Here is a 12,500-nt window from a genome sequence, read left to right on the forward strand (position 1 = left end):
CAACAAAGGGGGCACTTGTTAATGACTTTCCATGTCTTCACTGGGGCAAGGCTGCGACGCACGGCCCGAGTGGGGGGGGGGAGCAGCAAGGCTGCGACGCACGGCCCGAGTGGGGGGGGGAGCAGCAAGGCTGCGACGCACGGCCCGAGTGGGGGGGAAGCAGCAAGGCTGCGACGCACGGCCGAGTGGGGGGGGAAGCAGCAAGGCTGCGACGCACGGCCGAGTGGGGGGGAAGCAGCGAAGAGCGGAACAAGTCTGTGGAAAAGACAAGTCACCGAGGCGAGTTTACAGACCGCAAACTAGGATCGATACCTGTGCTGCTGGGCGCTGGTGAACTTCTAGCAGCTAACTGGGCTAGAGGGGCACACTGGCTTCCTTTCATTCTGAACCACTTCTCCACCAAGCCTGCTCTGTTCCATTTGGAAAACATTAGATGCCTTGTTTCCACAAAAATTCCAAACAGGTTGAGCTGAGGCTTAATCATTAATGTCACTTAACTGCCCTCCCAAACCAAACGTGTCAACTGATTCATACGTCGTTGTTGTTGTTGTTTTTTTGACAACCTGGATTATCTAATAAGCAGCTGTACATTTGAAAATACAGTGGTGCTTTCAAGACTGTGCTGTAAACACTGAGCTTTCCCTGGCTATGCTGAGGCCCATTTGGCCCTGCTGTGTGTGTGTGTGTGTGTGTGTGTGTGTGTGTGTGTGTGTGTGTGTGTGTGTGTGTGTGAGGGAGAGAGAGAGAGAAAGAGAGAGAGAGAAGGGGGCGTGGCTGAAGACACTGTTGCTTGTTGTTGTGCTGCTGATCTCCAGCCAAACAGCTAATGAGTGACCTTTGTTACCAATCTGAACTAGTTACTGAAGCCTTCCTCAGCAGGTACAACTACATCAACTTTGATTTATTTATTTATGAAGCGTATGCTATTGTTCTCTCTATTACAGGGACAGAGACACCACAACCAGGATTCAATTGCAACTCTCAACTCAATAACAATGTAACAATCAAAAAGTATTCTAAATATTTAGAATTCTTTAAATTAGAAGAGCTATTTTGGCCATTTTAAGATTCTTGCATTTAATCTATAATGGCATTTTTTTTTTTTTAATAAATGCACCAAACAAATACTACACACAGTTCAAATTGAAATGAGGGCAACACTGTGAAAAGCACTATATAGTGAAGTTGATGTCATATGAAACTAATTGGGTACCAACCATGGCATGCTAACTTGTCAGAAAGGGGATTAAATAATGCTCAAAAAGTTCGGCGACATTTTGACGAGGGAAAAACTATTTCAAAGGGGGTGCCTTGACCTCTCACCTCAATATCTGAGTGAAAATGGGTTGTAGACGTGATAGACAGATGGCTCATCCAATCACCTGCTAGGAATTCTTTGAAAGTGCGTGCCCTTTGAAACGGTTTCCTGAGCGACTCGTTCCCAGGTGGTTATGTGAAAACAAACCATCTGGCAGCGGCAGGTTAGTTCAAACATCTACAAACGAAGTGAAAAAGTTGAATTGTTCAATGTCAACTAATAAAGTGTTGAAATGTTACAAATACTCTGTAGACTCTCTGTAGGCAGACTATCCGAATACAGTGTACTGACCCTGAGTCTTATAGTGTCTGATCTGAATACAGTGTACTGACCCTGTGTCTGCCACTGCACAACTGTCACCACCTGGTGATGGAGTTGAGAGAGATGTGACCCCTACAGGGCAGGAGTGACCAATCAACGACACAATTGCTAAAGCAAGATTGTGACGTTTTTCTTTATTTTTTTATTTATTTTTTTCAAGTGGAGAACACCTTTTTGGTTCCTTTGAGTGGATTGTGAATGGAAACAAAAGGGTTGTGATTTGAAACAAAGCAGAGCCATGCACTGAGCGTGTTTTGCAAGCTTTGGCTTGAACTCTGACCCCTGGATAATCCCTTTCACTACCTCTGCTTTTAAATTAGCCGTGTGACACGACAGCCCTCTTAGCTCATCCGTTTTGCCTGCTTATTAGCCTGTCTGCCCTCTGCTCCACACTACAAAAACATCTTCACGTGTCATTTCATCCTAGATTTACTCTGGATTATTTTCTTTTAAACAATACATCATTCAGATTAAAATAAAAGTGTTGAAACAAGAGGAGTGATGGGTCATATTTCTAAATATTGTTAAAGTCCCTGGAAACCAAAATCCACAAAAACCTTCTAACTATTAAATTGAGGGTCTTATGTGAGTAAGTGTGTGCCTCAGAAAGTAGGAGACATTACTTTCAACCCAAACCCCCAAAATCGCCACTTTTCTACAAGGTCTGGATTTCCACTTCCTCATTGAAGAGAGCGGTGCGCGCGGTGCTAAAATGAATGATCTTATCACGTCTTAAGATTTAATCGAATCACACGCACGCACGCACACACACACACACACACACACACACACAGTAGCGCTGTGCACTCGCAACGGCAGTCTCTCTTCCTCTCTGTCAGTATGCGCCGAGCAACGAGCGAACACACACACACACACTCCATCTCTCTTTCCTTCTCTCTCTCTCTCTGTTTCCCTCCCTCTCTCTCTCTCGCTCTCTCTCTCTCTCGCTCTCTCTCGGAGGAGACCTGCAGTCCTGTACGCACACACACACAGGACACGCCCACACAGTCAGCGGGAGAAAAGGCAGTCTAAAATCTAATTGATTCTCATGACTTTTGTCATGACTGTCAAACCTAAATTTTTATGACGTTCATCATCATTCAAATTTGGCTGGTGGCTTATTAACATAGGTTCCTGTGATGTGATGAACTCAAAATGCTAAATAATAAAAAATTATTTCTGGTTTCCAGGGACTTTAAGAAAATTTTGGAACAAGTGAAATTAGGCAGTTGCTTTTCAACTGGTTCGATAAAGAAGGTTTTAAGACTAAATCCATGATTATTTCCTATTTGGAGATGGTAATTTTTTGCAGTGCACACCCCAAATCTCTCATCTGCCAGTCCAGCCTGGGCCTTCCCCCTCTCTGTCCCCTCCCACTCACTCAGGCTCCTCCCACTCACTCAGGCCCCTCCCACTCACTCAGGCCCATGTGCAACAGCCACTCGCTCGGCAGAGCAAATTTAGACAGCAAGCAAAAACCAACAATCCACGCCAGTGCTGGCCCTTTTTTTCTAACCCGCTCAACTGTTAACTGTGTTCTTTGCCCTGCCATGCAAATGCAGGCGGATCAAAGCGGGCATGATAGGAGGACGCCTATACGGGGCCTCTTCCCAAAACCAACAGCAGCTCCCACAATGCCGAGGGGCTTCCATGGTCTTCCTCTTTTTGTGGGAGAAAAAAAAAATCATGACCAAGTCATTTTGTCTACCTTCTACCCACCCCTCCCCCCCGTCTCTGTCCCAGTGTTGGAATCATTACTCAATACAATGACACAGCAGTTTTTGTAAGATGAAGAATATGAAATATGCAGTGACTCATCTAAAATGCCTGGCAGATATTAATCAGCACATCAAACCCTCACAACTAAAACTAGGGAATAGGGAGACTCGGTATTGATAAGTATCGATCGATCAATCATTTCTCAAAACCTGATTTCTCAAAAATAAGGTCTGAACTTATCGATACTGTTATCAAGACTAGCGGGGCAGGCATTTAACTCAAATCACTGGTGCACAAACCATACAATTGATTAATTTGTTTTAAAAATAGTTGTACTTGTTCCAACCGGTTCAGATATATTTAGAAACAGGAGACACCACATAGCACTCATAGAGCAAAAAAAAAAAAAAAAATTGCTGATAGAAAATATTTTTTCAATGTAGTTTTTTTAAGTTTTGGTCCGAGTGAAATGTTCTATGGTCTCTCCCGATTCTAAATATAGCTGGACCGTTTGGTTTGACAAAGTAAAACTATTTTCTATAAGCATTTTACGAAATGTCTATGGGAAAATAAATGGCGGATAAAAATCTCTAGTACAGTGCTGGAGCAGGAAGTAGGCGGTCACTTTGCCTCTCTATTCTTCAACTGTTCAAATGAAGAGGTGGGGGTGCTGTGACAGAGAAAAGGGAATGTTCATCACAGCTGCCACTTGTGTGTTCAGTGAGAGTGAGGTCTTCACTGAGCTCCTGCACATGGCACCCTGCACCAGGCACCCTGCACCAGGCACCCTGCACCAGGCACCCTGCACCAGGCAAAACACTGTTCAACAATGTTGATTTGAACAGACTGTCCTTTCAGACAATGTTGGAATCCACCATACTATTTCCATTTCAATACAAAGCAGCAGAGCAGGAAGAACCCACAAGACTTTGACTGGAAATGCTCCCATCATTTAAAACTCCTGGTTTTAAATGATGGGACATGGCACCAAGAACGCTGCTTTTGGGTCAACAAACATGTAACCAGTCAGTGTGTTGATGACAGCAGGAACACTGCAAGCATTCCTTTCAGTGTTCACACCTTCAGAGTCATGGGCTCAAGGTTCCTAATTGAGTGAAATGACGTGGAAGTAGGCTACCTCCTGTTAAGTGGCAGCCGTGATAAGAAGTAGGCTACCTCCTGTTAAGTGGCAGCCGTGATAAGAAGTAGGCTACCTCCTGTTAAGTGGCAGCCGTGATAAGAAGTAGGCTACCTCCTGTTAAGTGGCAGCCGTGATAAGAAGAGCCGTTTGAATTCTCTTAACACTAAGGTTGCCTTCACATGATAAGAGATCTTTGGTTGCGCTCACGAAAGGTCAGTGATAAGTAGGTCAGCGTTGAGATATTTAGAATTTTGAGCATGGAGCAAAGTGGCAATATCGAGCTGTGCCAAGGGTAGTGCTGAGCTGTGCCAAGGGTAGTGCTGCCACCTAGTGGAGAAGTGCCACTCTCCTCCACAGGAAAACAACGGCACAGCAGGCGCAGAGCTGTTTTACCGCGGGTCATGTCGTGGAGGCACCTTAAGGAAAGGCGCTTCAGTGCTTCCTGACTTAGCTCCTTTGGCACAGGATACACTGCTGGACCAGGGATACTCAACTTGCTTTGCCACTTTCGTGAAATGATAGAAGGCCAGGGGCCAGTTAATAAACAAACAATATACATTTTCCTGTAGCGGATTGTAGGTTTTTGGGGTGTCAGCCGGAGTTTAGTCTGACAATGTTGTGCACACCGGATAGTTAGTTAGTTAGTTAGTTTAGATACATACATAAGTGCCTGGGTAGCGAGCAGACGGCGGGAATTTTACAATTTAGCAGCTAAATCATAGATTATTGAAAGATATTCCATATTCCAGACTGAAATGCTATAACAGAGGTGGAGTATTGGCTAGAATGACATGAACATTTGGACACTTATTCAGCGGGTATCTTGCATGTTGCGTTCAGGCGCACTGTAATTTGTTTTTGTTTTTTTTGCAATTCCATCGCGGGCCACACAGGGGGGCCAAGTTGAGTATCACTGTACTGGACCATCCTTTATAAAATGAAATCCAATAATGCTGCCGTCCCACAAGCCTTGTAGCAGCATAGCCGCCCGCAAGGAATAGCCGCATTAGCTTGCTAGCATGGAAAAATGCATTTTTGTCAGCAACTAAGCAATGGATTTCAGTTTCAGTCACTCAGTGGTGCTTTGAGCCCGGCGATGCCTAGTGTATACGTACAGTACATATAGCCTAGTGAAGTCCAGTGGGATTCTCTCTAGTGTATACGTACAGTACATATAGCCTAGTGAAGTCCAGTGGGATTCTCTCTAGTGTATACGTACAGTACATATAGCCTAGTGAAGTCCAGTGGGATTCTCTCTAGTGTATACGTACGGTACATATAGCCTAGTGAAGTCCAGTGGGATTCTCTCTAGTGTATACGTACAGTACATATAGCCTAGTGAAGTCCAGTGGGATTCTCTCTAGTGTATACGTACGGTACATATAGCCTAGTGAAGTCCAGTGGGATTCTCTCTAGTGTATACGTACAGTACATATAGCCTAGTGAAGTCCAGTGGGATTCTCTCTAGTGTATACGTACTGTACATATAGCCTAGTGAAGTCCAGTGGGATTCTCTTAGCACCATGGTTGTCTTTCCCTACGCCCTGATGATTTCTCCTCCTCATCTTTCCTTGACCTCATGACCTTTTCCATCGAGGTCAGGGAAACGTGCTTACGAATAGGAGTTAGGTCTTTTCTGACAATTCCAATCAGGCTGAGTTGTTTACTTTTGGATTTAAAAAAAGAGAGGGAGGGACAGTAGAGAGCATGTCTCAACCAGCGACCTGCAGGAGAAAGAATGGCCTGAATGTACAGCATGGCCCGGTGTATGTGTGTGTGTGTGTGTGTGTGTGTGTGTGTGTGTGTGTGTGTGTGTGTGCTCGCGTGCATGCGCACGTGTGTGTGTATGTACCTTTCCCTCAGGCCCTGGCCCATACTGGTATGTTGACTGCTGGAATGCTTTTACTGCAAACAGCAGACAGACACATGCACACACACACGCACGCACGCACACACGCGCACACACACACACACACACACACACACACACACACACACACACGCTGACCTATCTGCAGAGGACACATAAGGAGTAGCCTGCACAGAGAGACACTGGTTCAGGCATGTCTGCTGTGGCGAGTGAGGGGGCGCTTCATTCACGTCACCGGATCAATAAATCCACACCACCATCTAAGCAGGACCATCTACACTGGTCATGGTACTGCCTCCAGACCAAGGCCCTCAGGCATGAGCCAGACTCTTCTCTTCTGTGGTTCCCCAGTGGTGCAACCTTTATTTAGCTCAGTGGTGCAACCAGTTACCAAACTCCATTCGCTCCACAGAGACCCTCTCAACCTTTTAAGAAAAGGATAAAGACCCAACTCTTTAGTGAACATCTTCTCGCCTGATAGACAATATGCAACCGCTGAGCGTTGGCCTTTTTTGCCGATGCCGATTGCAGTCAACAAGCCCAAAATCGGCCGATACCGACATGCGGCCGATATATCGGCGCATAGAGACACTGCGGAGCGCGTCATCATTCAGAAAAGGCCTATTTCATGCAGTGTCTCTATCCCTAATTGTAATTCTAAGCAATTCCCCATTTGTGCTGTTTTTAGCGTGTATTTCTCTCTCTTTGACTTGTATTCACTGTACGTCATACTGAGTAAGTGCCACCTCAGCTAGATCGATGCCTAAAAATGTCTTACAAACATACATAAAATGTGTTGGATAATCATAAGATACTGAGGTCAATGTAAGATGATGATTCACTGCACAGAACATTATTAACAGCTCTATTGAGTTGCACCTCCTACCACCAGGCCTACCAGGCCAAATCAATAAGGGATCGTAGCTTTCACCTGGGACCACCTGCTCAGCCTGTGTGTCACGCAAAGAACAACAGCTGCCAATGTTTTGTATACTCACTCTCTTATGTAATTATGTCATAGGGGCGAAAGGGGCGTTTACCCGGTCAGAGAGAGCATCCTGTCATCAGAAGGACACCAGGTTGAGCTCCTGTGTTTGTCCCTGTCAAAGTGCCTTTGAACAAGACCCCAAGGTCCTATAGGTCCTACGTGCACTGTGAAACCTACCGTGCACTGTGAAACCTACCGTGCACTGTGAAACCTAGCATACTAAGGTCCTACCCTGCACTGTGAAACCTAGCATACTAAGGTCCTACACTGCACTGTGAAACCTAGCATACTAAGGTCCTACCCTGCACTGTGAAACCTAGCATACTAAGGTCCTACCCTGCACTGTGAAACCTAGCATACTAAGGCCCTGTTTACACAGCGCCTTCCTTTTACACGGTGACAGCGTTATTGGAGGGTGAAAACGCCAAAATCTGAAAACAGGTCCCAGAGTGGAATTCTTGAAAACGCTGCTGCCCCTTACTGTCGCCGTGTAAAGTGGAGAAACGCAATTCAGGTGATGACACAGCCCCCCTTCACCATGTTACACAATGGTAGGCAATAGGAACATTTAACTAACCCAATACAGCCTTATGGCACAGGCATCGATATTTGTATATCTGTTTCTATGTTTTGCATACCTCTGTACGTCGCTTTGGAGAAAGGCGTCTGCTAAATGAAATAAAGTAAAGCAAAGTAAGGCATAATGAGTCGCATTGACATTCAACAAACGTGATAACGATTTGCTAAAAACACAATCTGCGTTAAGTCCCCCCCTACTACTAACGTCGCACATAGCCTATTAATCACTATCTCCTGCATTGAATAATTGACAACAACTCACTGTCTGCGATGCATTTCCTCAAGTGAAGTTCCAATTGTGCTCAGGTCTTTTTTATGTTGCTTTACTCGGTTTTTATTCGGTAATCCAATCTGGAGCATGATCTGGTTTATTAGGCTACCATTTGTGACTTCTGTGTCAGAGGCGTGGAAAATGCATTTAAAAACTTTAATCACAAAGCTAAATCAAGCCCGTTAGTAGGGGTGTCACAATATATCGTCCCACGAAATTTCGCGATAGTAAAACGTCACGATATGTATCGTTGAGATGAAATCTCATATCGTGAAAAAAAAAAAAAAAAAAAAAAAAAATTCCCTCTCAAAAATAGACAAAGAAACGTCTTTGTTTGTTGAAGTTCAATGTGTGGAAAGTAGTTCAGTTGAACAAGTCTCTGAAGAGACACATGAGAAGTTATACAGGAGAGAAACCATTCAATTGAGTTTCTGGCAAAACTGTTTACTTGACAGGAAAAACTGAAGATGCATAAAAAATAGACTAAGAAAAGTCTTGTTGTTTGAGTTTGAAGAAAAACTGAAGATGCATAATGAGAATTTATACTGCTGAGAAACCTTTTACTTCAAAGTAAATCTAAGTGACGGTGTAACTCATTCTATTTCAAGATAAGCCTTATCTCCAATCTCATGTTTTTTCTAGTTGTTATTGTAATAACAATTTCCCACAACAGCATGTTTTGTATTTGTGCATTTCAAATAAAATACTACTTTTCCAGTCATATATTGTCATTATTCAAGTTTAAAAAAATATTGTTAAAATCGTATCGTATCGTATCGTTATCGTGAACCCAGTATCGTGATACGTATCGTATCGTGAACTGAGTGTATCGTGACACCCCTACCCGTTAGCAACAGACAGAATAGGGGAAGCTAGGTGTTTTTATAGTAGAGCGCGCACATCCACTCAAAATGCAGATGCAGGACAAAAGCAATGAAACATATCAAAAGAAATAGAGTCCGCACACTGCTCGACTTGCTCCCAGTTGATTTATTTTTAACGTTTCGGTCAACAAGGACCTTCTTCTGAAATTAGAAGAATTTCTGAAGAAGGTCCTTGTTGACCGAAACGTAAAAAAAAAAAAAATCAACTGGGAGCAAGTCGAGCTAGGTGTTTTTACCTTCAAAATAAAAGCCGTATTTTATAACTGGGTAAATAAAAATCAGGGTCTTCGACTCACTGCGTGTTAAAATGGACTTTTAGCTGTCTGTGTTCTATACGTCTTCTAGGGATGGGCGCGAGTACTCGGGTACTCTGACATTAAAAACTAATGTCAGTCAGTCCCTCTCCTCACATGCTCCAGGTAACGCTTTCTCCATGCAAAAATGCAAACGTTATGTGTGAACAGCCCCACACACAGCAGATTACCCCTGCTCCGTCATTACCATAGTAATCACACAGACCACCCCCCCCACCCGCGCGCGAGTACTCGAGTAACCATTCATAATAGAAGGAGAGTACTCGAGTATTTAAATTGCTTAAAATGCCCATCCCTAATGTCTTCTTAGTATTTCGGATCACACACAAAAAACGTTGCGACATGCATCAATAAGACTATTAGTTTATTTAATTACCATTATTGTGAAGGTTTTAACCAGAAGTTTCAATGTTATTCTGGCTCACTTGACGCTTTTGCGGCTTCAGTCAGCCTGACAGTCTGCACGCAAATCGTGATCACACCAGCTGTGTGTAAATGCAAAATAAAAGGTGAGGACGCAACGCTAGTTTGCCGTTTTATGCAGAGACTGTTGTCGTCTAAACATGGCCTAAGGTCCTACTGTGCACTGTGAAACCTAGCCTACCGTCACTGCCATGTGAAAACTACTTGAATTGAAAGATTATATGCTCCTCTATGGAGTTGAGAAAGTTCTACCACCTGTGGGTTTGCTACATTCTCAAAAACCAGTTGGATAAACTCTAAATTGCATGGCTGTCTACTGTAGTTAGAAACAAGGCAGTTCCTGAAAAGACCAAATTTTGGAGATTTCCAACTGATGATTTCAAAGAACCAACCATTCAGAATGACCGTACACTGAGCATGTGTCTGTGTGTGTGTGTGTGTGTGTGTGTGTGTGTGTGCTGATCCAGTGCTTTGTATTGGTGGTCAGTTTACCTGTGATGACGTTGATGTCGGGGTAGGTGTTTTCACACAGCTCAATGGCATAGCTGTCTCTCTCAAACGCCTCACGTAGCTCCTTTTTCACTGCTGCAGAACCACACAGGCGGTACAGACCAACCACCTGGAGACACACACACACACACACACACACACACAAAGTAGGTCAAATAAACACGCATGGCCAAGGAGTCAAACAGTCGACAGAGAGGCGGACATTTTTACAACCCTATCTATCAACGTCTACGTCTTTCCAAACAACCTTGTGCTGGAAGGATCAGGCAAAACGACTGCCAAAGTGAAACCTACATGCCTCACGTGTCTATTGTTTCTCCATCAAAATGGCACTTGAATACGTTTGAGTATTATCTTCCCAGTGATGTGTGTGTTTTTGAACCTATATGCATCATTGCATATGTGGTGAACAACACCTTTTGTCTGTAGGTCTAACACCAAAAGCACAGCAGAGGAACTCCACGGGCTTAAATGGATCCATTGATATTACCATTTGATGCTCATTATTAGGGATGTCCGATATTATCGGCCTACCGATATTATCGGACGATATTAGCATAAAAAAATCGATATCGGAAAATATCGATATCGGTTTTCATGCCGATATTTTTTTATTTATTTTTTATTTTATTTTTTAAATACAGGGGGAGTCTCACTGAGAGCAATGCTCTCTTTTTCAGGAGTGCCCTGTTCACATTCACACACACATTCATACCTGGAAGCTGACCAGTACAACCACAGTCTGATCTGTTGGCCACTGAGCAGCTCCACTGGAGCGGTTGGGGTTAAGGGCCTTGCTCAAGGGCACCTCAGTGGTGGTAATAAGGGAGGGGCAAGCGCTGCCTTTTCACTTTCCCCACCCAGATTTATCCTGCCGGTCCCGGGGATTGAACCGACGACCTTCTGGTCACAAGCTCGCTTCTCTAACACTTACAACTTTAACACAACATGCATATTATATATTAAACTCTTCAGCTACATTAAGCTACATTATGTAACTTGTTACGTGAAATTTTGGTGGAAAAAAAGCCCGCTTATATCGGTATCGGTTGATATCGGTATCGGAAATTAAGAGTTGGACATTATCGGATATCGGATATCGGTAAAAAAGCCAATATCGAACATCCCTACTCATTATGTTATTTTTCTTCGCTAGCTATATGAGGAAGGATTCTTTATTTGTTCTTCAGCTAGCAAAGCAGAGCCTTGATAGCATTCCTCACAGAAACCAGCTAGCTTAGATTAGTAGCAGTAGCAAGCCGGTTTTTTCCACTTAATTTAAGCTCATGAGGTAATCTCAGCATAATGTAGGCAACACCTGGTGAAGAAGAGAACCAACCTAAATCAAAATCCCAAACTATCTCTTTTAGCGTGAGGAGAACATGTCAGCACAGTGCTATGAGCCACTCAGTGTGAGGAGAACATGTCAGCCGTGCTATGAGCCGCTCAGTGAAACAGGACCCAGGTGCTGCAGAGTGGAGCGCTCTTGCAAAACAGCTGATTGTTAAGGAGCCAAACAAACGCGTGTACATCATACAGAAAAGGCTCCGCGCCAACAGAACGACTATTTCTGACTCAAATTTGGATGACTCCAAGACAGGTGTTTTAATGAAACCTGGTGGTGAGTGCCAGATGCTTCTTTTCAACACAGGTTGGGTTTCCATCCAAATGGCCAATTTTAACAAAATTTTCATAAACGCGGCAAAAGAAAATGCAAAATGATGCGCGTTTCCATCCACTCCCATTATGTGAATAGTAGGAGTTGTTTAAAAGAGCTGTGAAAGTGAAGAAAACACATGGTGTGGAGTCTCAGGAGGGAGGTGCAGGTGACAGGGGGGGGATCCACTGAAAAAGAGGAAACCACACACTCTGGCTCAGAAGCAAAGATTTAACATTTAGACAACGTTTCGGCCTGGTGGCCTTTGTTAAGTCATGTTATCACGTCTAAATGTTAAATCTTTGCTTGTGAGGCAGAGTGTGCGGTTTCCTCTTTTACCAGTGATTAAAACATCGCCAGACACCAGTCAAACGAGGGAAATTAACCGCGTTCTCTGAATAAATGTGAGGTAAAGAGGAAACATCCAGGAGGAGCTTGGTGAGCACACTGCTGTCTGATCTGCACCAACATCCCATACGTGAAAAACATCTACAGTGTCTTTGCT

General features: G+C 43.9%; 1 protein-coding gene across 1 annotated transcript in view; it reads right to left on the reverse strand.

The window, feature by feature from the left end:
* syde2 (synapse defective 1, Rho GTPase, homolog 2 (C. elegans)) overlaps window positions 1–12,500 on the reverse strand; it is a gene marked incomplete at both ends in the record, with an annotated part of 79,942 nt that overhangs the window by 17,058 nt on the left and 50,384 nt on the right. Inside the window, one exon of the mRNA XM_083647402.1 lies at window positions 10,321–10,447. Within this exon, the coding sequence (XP_083503528.1) occupies window positions 10,321–10,447 (127 nt within the window). The remainder of the gene's footprint in view (window positions 1–10,320; window positions 10,448–12,500) is intronic.

Source organism: Poromitra crassiceps, assembly GCF_964638095.1.
Source record: "Poromitra crassiceps genome assembly, chromosome: 12".
Classification (NCBI taxonomy): Eukaryota; Metazoa; Chordata; class Actinopteri; order Beryciformes; family Melamphaidae; genus Poromitra; species Poromitra crassiceps.